The sequence below is a fragment of the Myodes glareolus genome, chromosome X, assembly GCF_982192425.1.
Source record: "Myodes glareolus chromosome X, mMyoGla1.1, whole genome shotgun sequence".
In the NCBI taxonomy this organism is placed as follows: Eukaryota; Metazoa; Chordata; class Mammalia; order Rodentia; family Cricetidae; genus Myodes; species Myodes glareolus.
The window spans coordinates 77,379,992-77,399,259 of NC_142053.1; the positions used below are offsets into that span (position 1 = coordinate 77,379,992).

The 19,268-nt window shown below is 38.6% G+C and overlaps 1 protein-coding gene across 1 annotated transcript in view; it reads left to right on the plus strand.

Moving 5' to 3' along the window:
• Nucleotides 1-19,268, plus strand: part of LOC148117368 (fibronectin type III domain containing protein 3C1-like) — a 40,798-nt gene that overhangs the window by 860 nt on the left and 20,670 nt on the right. Inside the window, 3 exon segments of the mRNA XM_087902557.1 lie at nt 6,212-6,246; nt 7,382-7,437; nt 7,750-7,892. Of these exon segments, the coding sequence (XP_087758683.1) occupies nt 6,212-6,246; nt 7,382-7,437; nt 7,750-7,892 (234 nt within the window).

The following is a 19,268-nucleotide window of genomic DNA, read 5'->3' on the forward strand; positions in this document are numbered from 1 at the left end:
AAAAGGTTGCTGGTAAGGAGAAAAGGATGTTTGGTAAAGCTTGTCCAAATCAGTGGACTCTAAGAATCCCGGGGGGAGGTCCATCAATGTAAATTATTGGAAGAAACTTGAGTAGGAAGTCAGGGAAAACGTCACAGAACATGAGGTGGAAAGCAATGATGAAGAAAGAACCCTGGAGGTCCAACACTGTGAAGTGGTGATCAGTGGGTATTTGAGAAAGAAGGATCTCAGGCCTAAGGACTATTAGGTGGATAGACTCACCATTGGTAGGATTCTTGGGTTTCCAGAATGTAAGGATAAGCATAATTTGGAGGGAGTTCTCATAAATGATACTAACAGAAAAAAAGGTAATGAAACATGATGGTGTTGGTACACAGAACTCCAAGGGGAAGAATGAGTATTTTGTTATCAAAATGTGTTTCAGAAGAGTTCTTGAGAGATGCGAGACAAGTGGTAATGATGGGTAATTCTGGACATATTTAAGTCTCATACAAGGATGTCATACTAGGAGTCTCAGTTAAGATCAAGGAATGAACGGGGGTCTCCATCAATTACAGCCTACCATGAGAGAACAATCTGAAATGTCCCAAGTTTATAGTGTAATGCCTTCCCTGGTAAGCAAAAGGGAGAGGAGGGTAAGACAAGAAATGAGTCTATATGGATAAGGTCCTGGAAGAAAACGGTAAATAAAAGTGTGATTGGGGGAATCTCACATTGTCCTTTACTGACTTCAAAAGGAAGGAAACTCCTGTAGTTCTTCCCTGACAGTGCATTACAACAGGATTAGTCAGTTTAAACTGAATCCAAAAGAAAGAACATGGCTTTGACATATACCATCACAATCACCCTGTGTTCTGTTGACTCAGATGTTGTGGGAGCAAAGCAACCTGGGTACCTTCATTCATCAGTTGACAGCCTCAGCACAGAAGAAATGGGACTGGTTTCAAGATAAGATGATCATGAGACTTGTCACTCAATTCAGTCTCAGTGGGAAGTAAGGGAAACCAAGTCTCTAATGGTTCCTGCTAGCAATAGCCATTAGTCCTAGAAAGAAGGGTCTCAAAGAAAAGCACAGTTTTAGATGTTCTTAGTTCACTGTCCTGGAAGGAACCAAAGTGGTCCTGTAAACCAAAACTTATGAAAGAGGTTCATAAGCAAGAGAGGCAGAGGGACACAGGATGATGAGTATGAAAGAGGCAGTAAAGGGAAACAACCAGGACAATGAAGATGCTAACCCTGAGTTGGGGATCTGCAGAAAGGCAGTGGCTCTATTCCTTATCCTTTATCGTCCATCTCTACCAGAGCTGATTTCCTGATAAAGAAGCAGCACTGTTCTTTCAGAAGTGCACATACAGACCTATGGGTGGGCTCCAGGATACTGACATCCTGCACGGGATCAGCAGCTAGGGAACAGATATGGTCTTGACATGACAGGAGCTGATATACAGCATCTTTGAGACCCTAATATTTGATTGAAAAGAAGTGTTAACTAGTGAAGTATTACAGTCCACTATGTCCTAACAGAGTTCAAGATATGAAGTGAGGTTTGTGTATCAGGAGGGAAGGTTTAGGTTGGGAGCACAAGGAAGTTAAGAGTACAGACCCTTGTACAATTAACAGGAAGACACATGTGTCCTTGGGAGCTACAAATCCTAAAGATTCCAATGGTGCATGCCAGGCAGTGGAAAATTCAAAGCAGTATATCTGGAAGAGCTTCCTTGAGTGCCCATATTTGGTGTTAAGAGTGTGTGTGCAGAGGGAGATGGAGGATCCAAAGACTAGTGTTGTGAGAGCCTACCTAGGGGTGTCAGGACAGTCTTCAGGGGACACATCCAAGGATAAGTTGAAAATATTTTAGGAAAAGAATTTCAGAAAAATTATGTATATGAATTTAAAAAGGAGTGCAGAAGTTTTCAGGGGAGAAAAGGATAGAAGGGAACTAGAGGCTGGGGAAAGGAAGACACGGGAAGACATCAGAAAGCAAATCTCTTCCTTGGCAGTCAACAGATCTGGTTTGTGGTGGGTGGTTCAGTTGTTCTAAGTTCTTCAGATCGAACAAGGAAAGGTATGTTAATGCAGTGAGTTGGAGCAAAAGTGGTTATTGTAAGGTTGTAATGATCAGATTCCAAGTTGCCGACATCCAAGGAAATGGGCGAGAGTGGTCAGGAGTTGCATAGGGAGCCTTGGTAGGTCAGGCAAAGGCCTTTTTATTGCTGCCAATGAAGAGACACTGAGGAAGCTATAAACAGGCAAATCTCTGGAAACTAATTTTGGTGGCCTATTTGCAGAAATCTTCATCTCCATTCCAACCATCCTTATGTGTCTACTCAGATTCATCACCGCCCTGTCAGGCATGGTTGAATCGCACTTCTGAAGAGAGCTAGGCAGTGATAGGTCTCAGGAAAGTATTGCTTACCGGAGGCAAGTGGTGGAAAAACCAACAAGATGAGTGGATGGCATCATTGAAGGATTTCAAGAAATCAGCAGTGAGACAATCTGATTTGATCAGAACCCAGAAACCTGTCTGAGAGGGAGGGACATGAGAAAGGTCAGCGACAGGGTGAGGGAGTAGACTGAAGTGGATGCAACACTCCATATCCCCTAGGATGCAGACGAGGCAGGTCAAGGTAGGGCCTGTGCAGGTGGAAGATTATGTAGTAACTGCTGTATTCAGGTCCCCAGGATCAGAGGGCACTTTCTTTATGGAGGACAACTGGTACCAATGGGATCAATCTTAACATTTGGAGGAGATAGGGGTGGTTAGAAGGAGCCAATGTGGACTCTCACATATGGGCTTTAGAGGGCTCACTCAAACAAGAATGAAAACAACATCTCAAGATGCAAGAAGCAAGAAGTAGTCTAGTGGGTTAGAGATTGGATTGGGGGTGTGAGAATTAATAAAGAACTACAGGAGGGACTTGAGAAACTAAAATAGAGTTACTCAGTGAAGAAGGAGGATCTTTTGATGGGTTCAAATTAGAAGGAGGTATGGGCAAAAGGGAGTGCCTATACAATAACTCAGAAGGACTGGGAATGAGGGGGTTATAGATAACCTCAGGAAATTTGAGTAATGCTAAGGGCAAGAAAAAAATCCAGTCTTTATGTAATTGGAGAAGCAGGCTAGATTGTTTTGTAAAGCCATTCTCTCTCTCTCTCTCTCTCTCTCTCTCTCTCTCTCTCTCTCTCTCTCTCTCTCTCCCACGTGCACACACTTGCTCCTTTCCCAAAGGACTGGGACTATAAGGACTATAGAAATGCTTAGGGCACAGCTGATCCATTGAGTTATTTGAAAAACAAATTCAGAGCCATTTTCAAATTAAATGGAAGGCCTGTACCCCTAAGTGAGAAAAGATTTTGTTTAGTAGCCTAGAGGCCACACTGGAAGTAAATTTGTTAGTAGTGGGGAAAGCCTCTACCCAACCTGTGAAAGTATCAACTCCCACTACTACCAGGAAATAATTGATGTGTCTTTTGGGATGTATGAGTTGAACCATATATAGATGAGTTGGGAAAGGTGGGAACCTAATAGTAGCTCATGAAGAGACCCTATGACAGATGTTATACTGTTTACAGAGATTCTGTAAGTATTCTTTCAAAAGAGGGTGAAATGAACATGTTGACTAAGGACATTTCAGAGGGGAAAGTGGCCTAGAAAGTATCAGTGACTTTCTTGGAGGAAGAAAAGGTTTTTCAGTTAAGGAGATAAAACATTGTTAAGATACTAGTAAGCTTCTCAAAGATTGACTTTAAGAATCTGAGTGTTGAATGAAGCCACTTGTTTGTCCCAGCTGCCCAGAACCAAAATAATCCCACAGAAACTGCATTAATTCAAACACTACTTGTCCCATTAGCTCTAGCTTCTTATTGGCTAACTCATATATAAATTTAACCCATTTCTATTAATCTGTATATCACCATGTGGCTGTGGCTTACCTGGTAAAGTTTACAATGTCTAACTCCAGTGGAGACTCCATGTCATCTCTCTGACTCCGCCCTTCTTCCTCCCAGCATTCAGCTTAGTTTTTCCAGCCTAATTCTGTCTGCCCTTGCCATACACTCAAAGCAGTTCTTTATTCATTAACCAATAAAAGCAACACATAGAAAAAAGGACCCCACACACACACACCATCTGAGCTGTTTCAATGATATGAAAAGTTTGAAAAGGAGAAAAGAGGAGTCAAAGGGGAAAGACTGTGGGGCACATCCTAGCTCTTAGCCAGCAAGCAGGCCCAGGATTATGGAGTCTTTTCCCCAAAGTGGAACATTTAGCAACGGGGGCTGTTTCAAGGAGACATGGGATGAGTTTCCTGGTAATGACAAGGAACCCTTTGAAGTGAGAAAACACTACATTCTCTAAGTTGGAGTACTTGAATGAATGAATTATAGGTATACTTAGAATGAGTGTAGATGCTAATTGTGGTATATCTACCTAGGTTTAGGACCCTAGTGAGTGCAAAGAACTCTGCCTGCTGAAAATTAGTCTGATAAAGGACTGAACCTGCCTCTGCCACCACCTGAGGGAAGCAGTCAAGATCATCATGGGACCCAATGGTACCAGTTAAGATAATAATCTCAAATTGCTATAATAGTTAGCAGAATAAGGGCCTTCCCTGAGAAAACTACCCTCAGTGAACCAATCCAAATGTCTAGGAATGGGAAGTGGTGGAAAACCTTAATGCACCCTCCATTGTCTTAGAATAATTGTGAAGTATTGGGCCACAAGAGAGAAGTTATCTGTATTTGAGAGCAGAGTAGCTAGGGTTGAGTGGATGGCAGGGCTAGAGAGAAACTGCAGGTTAGAAAAGGGTGGTGTAACAAGACTGGGAGCAAAAGGAGGAAGTGCAGGAGAGTGAAAGATGGCTACTCATGTTGCACACAGATGAGAGGAGAAAAATATGTTGAGGGGAAAGTAACTTTGAAGACTCTAGGGATGAGCAGGATGGCAGTTTCTAGAACATTGTGGCATAAGGGGCCACGTTGATATATCCTTCAATTTGTTTAGAGAAATACTGGTTGGGCTTGAAGAACTAAGACCTGGTTATGATCACCATAGAGGTAAAGGTAAAGAAAGGTCAGGAGGGGTGGGGAGCCCAAGGGCAGAAGTTCCTGAGGGCCTGTTTCAGGGTGATGAAACCTCTGAGTGTATCTGGAGTGGAAACCAGGTGACCATGAGATCATCTTTGAATGCAGCATAAAAAGGTTGGGAGAGACGCACAACGCTGGAGACCTGTAGCAGGAAGTAGTCTCTGAGACTTCAGACTGCAAGGGCTCTCTCAGACTTAGGAACTGATATCGAGTCCACAACAGTTCTACTATGTCGTGCAGTAGAATGCTGTGGGAAGACGAGACTATTTGGGAGGAGAAAGAGGGAGAATGGGAGCAAGAGAGAGGAGAGAAGACAGAAGAGGAACAGAATGCCCTTGAAGAACTTTCCCCAAGTGGTAGGAGCCATCACCAAATCTCCATGGAGAACAATCCAGGTAAGTCTCTGAAAGAAGTTAGACTCGGGGATGATCCATTTGAACAGAGACAGTTCCAAGATTAGGCTAGAGGATAATGATGAAGAAGGCAACTTTGAGTTCAAGACTGAAAACAGAATTGATGCCGGGGGGGGGGGTCTGTGAGAAAACAGTAGAAGGGCCAGGCAGTGGTGTCCAATGCCTTTCATTCCAGCACTCAGAAGGCAGAGGCAGCTGGATCTCTGTGAGTTCGAGGCCAGCCTGGTCTACAGAGCAAGTTCCAGGACAGACAGGACGGTTCACAGAGAAACACTTTCTCAAACACACAAAAAATAAATTTAAAAAAATTTTAAAAGGTAAATAGTAGATGGTTGGGGCATGAGTGAGTATATTAGGAATTGTCTAAAGGTCTTGTACAAGGTGATAGGGACATTGAGGTTTCAAATGTGGAGGACAGGCATGGTATTGTTGGGAGAGTTTGTGAGCATTAGGATATTCACAAAGTGGTAAGAAGTGATGTGTTTAAGTCCCTGCCGTCTGGCAGAGGAAAATGAATGCTTCAGAACTGAGATAAATCAAGAAGGAAGTCTGAGGGAAATGAGCTTCAGGTGATGGTGTTGGGCAAACGTCAGGTGGCCTGTGTCCTATATAATGGGGCTGAGTTTAGAGACAAAAACAGGATTGAGGGATGTGAGAGAGTCACCCTCAGGTGCCATCTAGCACAGAAGGATAAATTGAAGATAATTTGATAGACAAGAAAGACATAGGACCGATGCAAGTTTATGAAGCAAGCCCCCTCCTAGTAGAGGAAATGGACAGTGGGGTAAGATGAGAAATGAGTGCATAAGATTTATGTCATCAAAGGAAAAAATGAATGGGGGTATGAAATGGGGAATCCCGGCTTGGGCTTTCATGCTAGTGACAGAAAGTATGCTCTTGCGGCTAGGAGGGCAGTGTAGTTCGACAACAGAAGCATTCTCCACTTTATTACCTTGTGCCAACCCTAGTGAGCAAGGCACTGGGCTCAAGAGCAACAGGCTGAGCTACCAGATGGGAGATGCTTTGGGAGGAAGAATAAGCAGAAGCTCTAAAGGTGGAATCTCCAAGGCAGAATGAAGGGAGTAGACTCAAGAGAATTTGGGTAGGAGATTTTTATGTTGCAACATCTGAAATGCATATACATTATACTGAAATAGACATTATATTAACTAGTCACCCTGCCATGCAATAGCTCTCAAAAATCTATTTCTCCCACACAAAATTTTCTTCAGAAACTACCCATTCTCTAACTTCCACCTGACTCCTGGTAATGTTTCCTTCAACTCTACAAAATTCTACATATAACTGAGATCATGATGTTTTTATTTTCTGGGCTCAGTTTATTTCATTTAGTAAAATGTCTTTCGGGTTTGTATATGTTGTAGCAAATGACAGAACTCTCATTCTTCTTTTGAAGACCAATTAGTGTATGCAAAATCATAATTGGGCTGCCTTTTTAAAAATCACAGAAAATGTCGGAATGCATCTGAGTGATAGAGAGCACATTTAGTATGTGAAAGGGCCTGGATAAAATTTCAAAGAACACACACACGCAAATACACATAGTAAAAAATGTGTCTTCTTGTAAAATTTGCTTGTCCTTGAATGTTTTTCTGGTTGTATTCTAATGAATCATTGCAAATTTCAATCCTACTTTGTCTGTGTAATTTTACTTATATTGAGGAATTTTCTAAATATCCTTCTAGAGTTTAACACATATTTTTATCAGATTCTTGATTTAGTGTTAATGTAAGTTGTGATTAGGTCTTCATATTTTTCATTGTACTTATATATTTGAAGTGTGATAATAGATCTAACTTTTTACTTTATTTTTGCCAACATATTATTATTTTTGTTTGATGTGAGTTTTTTCTTACTTTTAGAAAACAATACAGAAGGCAGAGCACAGCCCTGCTGTTCCAACCTTGAAAAGCCTGTGGTAAGTAACTAAACTGAAGAGTCCGTGCTCTTTTACCTTTCCACTCTTAATCCGCATGATCACTGTGATGTTTTCTTAATAGAAGATGCATTTGAAGCATTTACTGTGTTAAAATTTTCATAATCTCCTTCACCAATGAAATAACCAATGCAGCATCATTAAATATAAAATTAATGGCTAGTTATTTAATCCCAGTATTTCAGCACCTAACATGGGATTTACACCAAATATCTATTAAGACATACAAAAGACTGTATTCAAAATTACAGATTATGATTTTTAAGTATACTCCTTGCATTTTCATCATTTCAGGTTTCTAATATCCAAACAAGATCTGCTACTGTTTCATGGAATCTGACCTGTACTGAGAAATGTGATCATACTAATTCTCCCATGACATTTGAATTGGCACTGTCTAGCGATGGTAAAAATGAAATCTATAAAAGCATCTATAAGTAAGTCTTTTTAATTATTTTGTGTTATTAATTATGAATTATTCACTTCAAGTATATTGTATAAATATATAATCATTGTGCCCCAATGATTATCCCTAGGCTAAATTCTTCATTTTTCCCTAAATTCTTCCATTAGACAGGGTTAGTTTTAGTTTGTTTTTTGTTTTTTTTGTTTTTTTAGTAGTTGGTTCACAAATCAATCCACAAAGCTCATTAGACTGCAGACGTTATTTAAATATCAGATCATCCATTTTCATCTACAGGCTTCCTGGTAGAAAAATTTGAACTTTAGTAGGATAAAAACTGAACCTCCAATTCCTCTCATTTTTCACTTGGTACAATTTAGGAAAAAAGAGCTCCACGTGATGCTGTTGTTGGGTAAGCGAGTAAGAAAATTCACATGGCAGTGAAAATTCAAGCCCTGGATCCTTAATTAAGCTCTGGAAGCTGGTTATAATAAAGGAGTCTGTTAAAATAGCAAGATAAATTGAGGGGTGTGGCTCAGAAGATAGATCCAGGACTATAGAGAATACAGTAGAAAAAAGCATGTGCACAACCAGATGTTCTAAACTGCAGTCAGCCTGGATGAAGATGCAGCAGAGAGAAACAAGGAAGGAAAGACATGCAGATAGAGAGAAAGGGACAATCTGACACCCACTGTTCAGCTTTGGCAGTAAATAAGCCAGAGATGGTGTACAATACTTTGAAAATCATATTAGATAATTTTATTTTCTAGAACATTTTTTGGTCAGATATTCAAAGTAAAAATAGGAATTTCTATAAAATTTCATTAATTTGATAATTATCATGTAAAATTATGAGATTTAAGAATCACAACCCACAATCCTCTATACTGGGTAAGAAACAGGGAAATGCAAAATTAACTTGCATGGAAATCTATTTCTTGTATGTCATACACTTTACACACATCACTAGTTCGGTACAATATCCCTTCATGATAAAGGTCTTCAAGAGAGCAGGGACATAAGGAACATACCTAAACATAATAAAGGCAATATACTGCAAGCCAACAGCTAACATCAAATATATGTGGAGGTTGCTCATTCGTTCATGGATGCCCAGACCCAAAATAATAACACAGAAACTATATTAATTACAACACGGCTTGGCCAATAACTTAGGCATATTGCCAGCTAACTCTTACATGTTAAATTAACCCAAAGTTTCCATTGTTTTATACTTTACCACAAGGCTCATGGTTTACCTGTAAGGTTCTGGGGCCTCTGTCTCCTTCGGCACCTCCATGGCATCTCTCTGACTCCACATTCTTTTCTTTTCTAGCTCAGCTTAGAATTCCCACATTACTCTATTCTGCACTGCAAAAGCCACAAAGCAGATTCTTTATTAACCAATGATAATAAAACATATTCACAGCATACAGAGGGAAATCCCACATCACCTCCCCTTTTCTGTCTACATAAAAAGGAATGTTTAACTCTAACATAGTAAAATTAATACAACAAAACAGCTATCAAGTAAGAATTACAGTTAGAATATTTATATATACTTTATCTTTTATCATAACTAAGGAAAATTTTAATTCTATCTATTCTTCACCTCCACCAAAGACCACAGAAGGATATAATATTACCTAAGTTAACAGGAAGTGCATTGTAAGCAACTTCCAAAACTCTAGAATTGACTGAGACATTTCACTGCCTGGAGAGCCACCCAAAGTTTGTTGTAACATTGGGGCATCATCTTCAGCCTACAGGCCCTTAGTATATGGCAAACTTTTCTATGAAGCAGGAAATTTCAAAGACAGATCCGCCTCTATTGACAGTTTGTCAGTAACTTTCTTCTGTATCCTGCAGAATATCTGGCAGGCTCTTTAATGAAGCAGGAATCCTGAAGGACTGTCTAACCTTCTTTAAGCAACTTCAGCAGTTATTTTTCAGCAGATCCTGCATGTCCAATTTATATAGCAAACCATCAAGCAAGAGCAGTTTCTTGCCCAAATGGCTAGCCTTGTCACATTGAAGACAATTTCCATAATGAGTTTCTTCAATGCCCATCAGCCGCTCTGAAGTAATTGGTGCTGCCAGAAGCAGACATGTCTCACTGTAAAGTCTCAGTCCTTAAAACATTTTCAATGCCATATTCTGTAAGTATTTGAAAGAGTTGAAGAATACCTATCCATATGAAATATATCTCTGTACATCTAGAAAACCTAACTAACATGACTAAAAGTTTGGTGCTATAAATGACTATCTCTTAATCTGTATTTCTTAACTATACATTACATTTTAAATTTTAAATAAGTTGCGTAAACACAATACCTTAAACAAGAGCAGAAATATTCACATAACAAAATTGACCTTAAATTTGTATCAATAATCCAGAGTCCATATCAATGTAAAGTGTTTATCTTAATATTATATCCCCCTTTAAATTAAAACAAACATTTATAAATAATATTTCAGAATTTGGGCTTAGTTCTCGTCAAACTGATTCCTGCTTCTTGCTGGGCAAAGTATTTGAGGGTATTCATGGAGACCTTTCAAGGGGTCTTGTTCCATCAAACCACATTAGTCTGGAGGAATCTACCTCTGTGAAAACAAAAGCAGAACCTCTTTTCCAAAGCAAGATATCCTTTAACCCAAATTTGGAGTCAAGATGCATATATATATATATATTATATATATATATATATATATATATTGTACTTAGCTTATCAGCCCATACAATAAAATGCCTTTCTATATTAGCTCATTCACAGTCTAAAAATTCAAACAAAACACAATAGTATACATAATATAATCTCTTTGTGTACTTTCCATCTTTATGTGATTTTTTTACTCTATTGTTCTTTAATATTTGTTTTTTTAACTCATTTAATTTCTGTCTGTCTGTACTCTTTTATATTACTTCTTTTTATAACTGTCTATACTGTTTGTTCTCTCTCCCAAGACTAAGTACTTTTTTAAAATTTTATTTATTTATTTATTATAAAAAAGAAAACAAACAATCCTTTTTCATTTTACATACCATTCCAAGTTCCCATTCCCTCCCCTCCTCCCCTTCCCTCTACCTAACACCTAACACCTTCACCCCACCCACTATCCACTCCTCAAAGAGGTTAAGTCACATTGCTTTGGGGAAAGTCCAAGGCCCTCCCTGCTATAACTAGACTGAGAAAGGCATCCCCAAAAAAAAAGAAAGAAAAAAGAAAGGCATCCATCCAAACAGACAGGTTCCGAAAAAAGCCAGCAAAAGCAGTAGGGACAAATCTTAGTGCCACTTCCCAGTGGCCCCATAGTATGTTCCAGCCATAAAACTGTAACCCACATTTAGAGGGACTACTTTGGACCTAGGCTGTTTCCTTCCCTGTCTGGCTGGAGTTGGTGAGCTCCCATTAGCTCAGCTAAACTGTTTCAGTATCTCCATAATGATCTTGACCTCATTGTTCATATTCTTACTCCTCCCATTCTCAACTGGACTTTTGGAGCTCAGTACAGTGCTCAGATGCTGGTCTCCATCTTTGTTTCCATCAGTTACTGGATGAATGGTCTATGGTGATATTTAAGATATTCATCAGTCTGAATACAGGGCAAAGCCAGTTCAGGCATCCTCTCCTCTATTGCTTAGGGTCTTAGTTAAGGTCATCCTTGTGAATTCCTGAGAATTTCACTAGTGCCAGGATTCTTGCTAACCCCATAATGGCTCCCTCAATCAAATAACCTTTTCTTTGCTCTCATCTCTGTCCTTCGTCCATCTCAACTATCCCATTTCCTCAAGTTCTCCTCCCACACTCCTTCTACCCTCATCTTCCATTTCCATTCTCCCTACTCCCCCTACCTTCATGTTCCCAATTTTGTCAGGCGATCTTGTCTGTTTCCCTTTCCAGGCAGATCTCTGTCTGTTTTTCTTAGGATTCACCTTGTTATTTACCTTCTCTAGGATTCTGAACTCAATATGCTTTGTTTACAGCTAGTACCCACTTATGAGTGACTACATACCATTTTCATCTTTCTGGGTCTGAGTTATCTCACTCAGGATGATTTTTTTCTAGTTCTATCCATTTGCATGCAAATTTTAAGATGTCATAGTTTTTACCGCTGAGTAGTACTCTAATGTGTAAATTGCTAAATTTTTTATCCATTCTTCAATTGGGGGTCATCTAGGTTGTTTCCAGGCCCTGGCTATTACAAATAATGCTGCTTAGAACATAGATGAACAAGTGTTCTTATACTATTATTGAGCATCTTTTGGATATATGCCCAAGAGTGCTATTGCTGGGTCCTGAGATAGGCTGATTCCCAATTTTCTAAGAAACAGTCATAGGAATTTGCAAAGTAGTTGTACAAGTTTGCATTCCCACCAGCAATGGAGGAATGTTGCCCTTATTTCACATCCTCTCCAGCATAAGCTATCATTGGTGTTTTTGATCTTAGCTACTCTGACTGGTGTAAAATGGTATCTCAGAGTTGTTTTGATTTGCATTTCCCTGATGGTTAAGGGTGTTGATTATTTTCTTAAGTGTCTTTCAGCCATTTGAAACTCTTCTGTTGAGAATTCTTGGTTTAGTCCTGTGCCCTATTTTTTAATTGGGTTATTTGAAATTTTGATGTCTAATTTCTTGAGTTCTTTATATATTTTGGAGATCAGTCCTCTGTCTGACATGGGTTTGTTAAAAACCTTTTCCAATTCAGTAAGTTTCCTTTTTGTCTTATTGACTGTGTTCTTTGCTTTACAAAAGCTTCTCAGTTTCAGGATGTCCTATTTATTTACTGTTGCTCTCAGTGTCTGTCCTCTTGGGGTTATATTCAGGAAGTGATCTCCTGTGCCCATGCATTGAAGGCTACTTCCCACTTCTTCTATTAGGTTCAGTGTGGTAGCATTTATATGGAGGTCTTTAATACATATGGACTTAAGTTTTGTGCATGATGATAGATATGGATCTATTTTCATGCTTCTACATGTTGACATCCTGTTATGCCCAAACCATTTGTTGAAGATGCTTTCTTTTTTCCATTGTATATTTTTAACTTCTTTGTCAAAAATCAGGTATTCATTGGTGTGTTGATTGACATCCAAGTATTCAATTCAATTACATTTGTCAACCTCTCTGTTTTTATGCCAACACCAAGCTATTTTCATTACTGTAGTTCTGTAATAGAACTTGATGTCTGGGATGGTGATGCTTCCACATGTTACATTATTGTACGGGATTGCTTTGGCTGTTCTGGGTTTTTTGTTTTTCCATATGAAGTTGGTTATTGTTCTTTCAAAGTCTGGGAAAAATTGTGTTGGGATTTTGATGGGGATTGCATTGAATCTATAAATGATTTTTTGTAGGATTGCTATTTTTATTATGTTGATCCCACCTATCCAAGAGAATGGGAGATCTTTCCATTTTCTGGTATCTTCTTCAATTTCTTTCTTCAAAGACTTAAAGTTTTTCTCGAAAAGCTTTTTCACTTCTTTGGTTAGGGTTGCTATCTGTATATGTATATACATATACATATATATGTGTGTGTGTCTATGTATACATATATACACATATATGTATATGTGTATATACATATATATAGGGTTAATATAGTTTAAGTTATTTGTGGCTATTGTAAAGGATTATGATTCTCTGATTCCTTTCTCAGCTTTTTTATCATTTGTATATAAGAGGGCTACTGATTTTTTTTTTAGTTGATATTGTATCCTACCACATTACTGATGGTATTTCTCAGCAGTAGAAATCCCCTAGTAGAGTTATTGGGGTCACATATGTATACTATCAAATCACCTGCAAATAATAAAAGTTTGACTTCTTCATTTTCAATTTGTAGTCCCTTGATCTCCTTTTGTTGTCTTATTGCTATAGCCAGAACTTCAAGAACTATATTGAATAGATATGGAAAGAGTGAGCAGCCTCATCTTGTTCCTGATTTTAATGGGATCATTTGGAATTTCTCTCCATTTAATTTGATGTTGGCTGTCAGCTTACTGAATATTGCTTTTATTATATTTAGATATGGTTCTTGAATTCCTGATCTCTCCAAGACCTTTATCATAAAGGGGTGTTGGATTTTGTCAAATGCTTTTTCAGTATCTAAAGAGATGATCATGGTTTTTTTATTTCTGCTTAGTTATATGATGAATTACATTGATAGATTTTTCTATGTTGAACCATCCCTGCATCTCTGGAATGAAGCCAACTTGATCACAGTGGATGATTTTTTTTTATGTGTCCTTGTATTTGGTTTGTTGTTATTTTATTGAGTATTTTTGCATCTGTGTTTATGAGTGAGACTGATTTGTAATTTTCTTTCTTGGTTGAGTCTTTGTGTGGTATTGGTATCAGGGTAACTGTAGCCCCATAAAATGAGTTTGGCAGTGTTCTTTCTGTTTCTATTATGTGGAACACTTTGAGGAGGATAGGTATAAGCGCTTCTATGAAGTTCTGCTAGAATTCTACACTGAAACCATTCGGCCCTGGGATTTTTTTGGTTCAGGAGCTTTTGATGACAGCTTCTATTTCCTTGCAGGTTATAGGTCTATTTAAATTGTACACCTGGTCTTCATTTAATTTTGGTATATGGTACTTATCCATGAAATTGTCCGTTTCTTTTAATTTTTTCAGTTTTGTTTTTTTTTTCCAGTCTGGCTAATGTCTTTCTTTTTTTTTTTTTAGTAAATTTTATTAAATTATAAAAGTTTCCATTTCCACCCCCCCTCCCAACACCCTCCCACTCCCCCTACTCCCCCTCCTCCTCCCTCTTCGTCCCCCAGGGCAGTCAGGGTTTCCTGCCCTGTGGGAAGTTCCAGTTCCTTCCCCCTCCCTCCAGGTCCAGGAAGGTGAGTGTCCAAACAGACTGGATCCCCAAAATCCATTATATGTAGAGGAAACAGGTCCCAGTGTCATAGATTCACCCAGGAGGTCTAGAAGACTGGAAATAATCAAACTGAGGGCTGAAATCAACATAATTTTTTCAGTTTTGTAGAGTACATGTTTGAATAATATGACCTAAAGATTCTCTGAATTTCCTCAGTATTTGTTGTTATGTCCCCTTTTATTTCTTATTTTGTTAATTTGGATGTTCTCTTTCTATCTTTTAGTTATTTTAGATAAGGGTATGTCTATCTTGTTGATTTTCCCAAAAACCAGCTCTTTGTTTTACTGATTATTTGTGTTGCTTTTGTCTCTATTTTGTTGATTTCAGCCTTCAATTTAATTATTTCCTATCTTCTACTCCTTGGGTGAGTCTGCCTTTTTGTTCTAGAGCTTTCAGTTGTGCTGTTAAGTCACTAGTGTGAGCTTTCTCCACTTTATTTATGTAGGCACTAAATGCGATGAACTTTTCTTTTAGCACTGCTTTCAGAGTGTACCATAGCTTTGGGTACGTTGTACCTTAATTTTCATTGAATTCTAGGAAGTCTTTTGTAGGAGATGTGTCGCTTGTTGGTTCCCAGCTGCCCGTCTACAATAGACACAAAATAATTGCACAGAAATTGTATTGATTAAATCACTGCTTGGCCCATTAGCTTTAGCTTCTTATTGGCTAACTCTTATATTAATTTAACCCATTTCTATTATTCTGTATATTGTCATGTGGCTGTGGCTTACTGGATAAAGTTCCTAGCTCTGTCTCCGGTGACTCCACGGCTTCTCCCTGACTCCAACTCCTTTCTCCCAACATTCAGCTTAGCCTTCCCTGCCTACCTAAGTTTTGCTTTGCTATAGGTCCAAAGCAGTTTCTTTATTAATCAATGGTACAGAGGGAAATCACACATCAGTCTTTAATTTCTTTCTTTATTTCTTCCTTGAACCAGGGGTGATTCAATAGAGCACTGTTTAATTTACATGTGTTTGCTGGTTTTCTGAAATTAGTGTTGCTGTTGAATTCTAATTTTAAACCATGGTGATCCAATAGGATACATGGGGTTACTCCACTTTTTTGCATCTGTTGAGATTTGCTTTGTTACCAAGTATATGATCAATATTAGAGAAGGATCCATGAGGTGCTGAGAAGGTATATTCTTTAGCATTTGGGTGGAATGTTCTGTAGATGTCTGTTAATTCCATTTGAATCATGATATCTGATAGTTCTCTGATAGGTTTCTGTCTGGTTGGCATGTCCATCGGGGCGAGTAGGGTATTGAAGTCTCCTACTACTAGTGTGTGGGGTTTGGTGTGTCATTTAAGCTTTATTAATGTTCATTTTACATTAGTGGGTGCTCTTGTATTTGGGGCATAGATGTTCGGGATTGAGACTTCATCTTGATGGATTGTTCCTGTTATGAGTATAAAGTGTCCTTCACCATATCTTTTGATTGATTTTAGTTTGAAGTCTATTTTGTTACATATTAGCATAGCTACACCCATTTGTTCATTAGTCCATTGATTGGAAAATCTTTTCCCTACCCTTTACTTTGAGGTAATGTCTGTCTTTGAGGTTGAGGTGTGTTTCTTGTATACAGCAGAAGGCTAGATCCTGCTTTTGTATCCATCCTCTTTGCTTCTGTCTTTTTATAGGTGAATTGAGTCTTTTGATATTGAGAATTCAATGACCAATAATTGTTCATTGCTGTGATTTTTCAGTGATAGTGTGTGTGTTTCTCTTCCTAGGGTTTTGTTGGTGTGAGGTTACCAGTTTACTGTCTTTTGTGGGTTCAGTTGGCTTCCATGGGCTGGGATTTTCCTTCTAGTACTTTCTGTAGACTTGGATTTGTAGAAGGATATTGTTTAAATCTGGTTTGTCATGGAATATCTTGTTTTCTCCATCGATGATGATTGAAAGTTTTGCTGGATATAGTAGTCTGGGCTTGCATCCGTGGTCTCTTAGTGTCTGCAGCACATCTGCCCAGGACCTTCTGGAGTTCATGGTTTCCATTGAGAAGATGAGTGTAATTCTGATAGGTCTACCTTATATGTTATTTGACCTTTTTATTATGCAGCTCTTAATATTATTTCTTTATTTTATATGTTTTGTGTTTTAATTATTATATGGTGAGGGGATTTTTTTGATCCAGTCTAATTGCTGTTTCATAAGCTTCTGCTACCTTCATAGGGATATCCTTCCTTAGGTTGGGAAAGTTTTCTTCTATGACTTTGTTGAATATATTTTCTGTGTCTTTGGAGTTCTTCTCCTTCTTCTATCCCTATTATTCTTAGGTTTGATCTTTTCATAATGCCCCAGATTTCCTAGATATATTGTGCTAAGAATTTGTTGAATTTATGTTTTATTTGACCACTGAATCAATTTCTTCTATAGTACTTTCAACACCTGAAAATCTCTCTTCTATCTCTTGTATTCTGTTCATTATGCTTGCCTCTATAGTTTTCATTTATTTACCCAGATTTTTCATATTCAGAATTCCCTTGGTTTATTTATTGCCTCTATTTCAGACTTCAAGATTTGAACTGTTTGCTTCACTTGTTTGATTGTTTTCCTTGGTTTTTTGGATTTCTTTGAGAGATTAGTAACTCCTACTTTTTGTTTGTCTTTTCCACCATTTTTGAAGAGAGTTTTTCATTTCCTCCTTAACGGTCTCCAACATCTTCATAAAGTTATGTTTAAAATCATATTCTTCTGCTTCTTCTGGGTTAGGATGATCAAGTCTTCCTGATGTATGATCACTGGGTTTTGGTGTTACCATGCTACTTTTTAGGTTGTTGGATGAACTCTTGCGTTGGCACCTACCCATCTTTTTCTTCAATTGATGACAGCAGTTTCTTTGCATCTTGGTCCAGTCCTTGAAGTGCCAGTCTTTGTCTTGGTAACTGTTCTTTGTCTGTTCTGTACTGTTACTGTCTGTGTCTCAGGGGTTTTTGAGCACTGTACCTGCAGGAAACTCACCTACTGGCTGGTTATAGAAGCTGAGAAAGGTGGGGTCCAGGGTTTTGTCCAGGTATGGAGGGCCTAGTGAGTGGGGTGTCCTGCTGGATGTCTGGTTACTCACCTCTTGGACATCTCTGTGTAGTGGCAGGCAGTATTTCAGAGTTCCACTGAGGTTTCAAAAGGATAGGAGAATTTGTGGGCAGGGCAGGATTTGGAGATTGCAGGGTTTGATGGCTGGTGTGGGGGTAATGGAACAGCCTACCTGCAAGAAATTCTCCTGCTGGCTGGCTAGAGAAGCCAAGACAGGTAAGGGAGGGGCCCAGGGTTTTGCCCTGGTAGGGAGGGCCTAGAGAGTAGGGTGTACCACCAGGTGGCTGGTCACTCAATTTTTGGTCCTCTCTGTGTAATAGAAGGCTGTGTTTCAAAGAGTTCCTCTGAGGTTGCAGGGGATAGGAGGGTTTGGAGCAGGGCTGCCTACATACATATTTAAAACATGAGACTCTTACTCTCAGGGTCGTGGATTTGTGCCCCACATAGGGCACCATTTCATAGGTGTAGGATGCTCGTTCATTCCCAGTCACCCAGACCCGAAATAATAACACAGAAACTCTATTAATTAACACTGCTTGGCCAATCACTTAGGTGTATTGTCAGCTAGCTCTTATATCATAAATTAACCCATTTCAATTATTTTATATTTTAACATGAGGCTCGTGGTTTACTGGTAAAGTTCCAGGGACTCTGCTTCCTTCAGCACCTACATGGCATCTCTCTGATGCTGCCTTCTTTTCTCTTCTATTCCCAGCTTGCTTTATTCTGCACTGCAATAGGCCCAAAGCTGATTTTTTATTAACCAATAGTAATAAAACATATTCACAACATATAGAGGGGAATCACGCACCACTAAACAGACAGAAAGTCAAAGCAATATCACTGAAATTGAGAACAAGACAAGGTTGTCCACTCTCTCCTTATCTATTCAATATAGTACTTAAGATTCTACCTAGAGCAGTAAGACAACAAAAGAGATTGAGGGGAAACAAATTAGAAATGAAGAAGTCAAATGTTCACTATTTGCTGATGATATGATAGTTTACATAAGTGACCCCAAAACTTTTATCAAAGAACTCATACAACTCATAAACACCTTCAGTAATGTAGCAGGATGCAAGATGAACTCAAAAATACCAGTAACCCTCCTTTAAACTGATAATAAATGGACTGAGAATGAAATCATAGAAACATCACCCTTCACAATAGGCACAAATAACATAAAATATCTCAGAGAAACTCAAACCAAACAAGTGAAGAAATGCATGACAAGAACTTGAAATCTTTGAAGAAGGAAATTGAAGACACCAGAAAATGTAAAGGGCTCTCATGCTCTTGGGTAGGTAGAAATAACACCATAAAAATGTTAATCTTACCAAAATCAATCTATAGATTCAATAGAATGTCCATCAAAATCTCAGCAAAATTCTTCACAGAATTCAAAAGAACAATACTCAACTTCATATGAAAAAGCAAAAAACCCAGGATAGCTAAAACAATTCTACACAATAAAGGAACTTCTGGA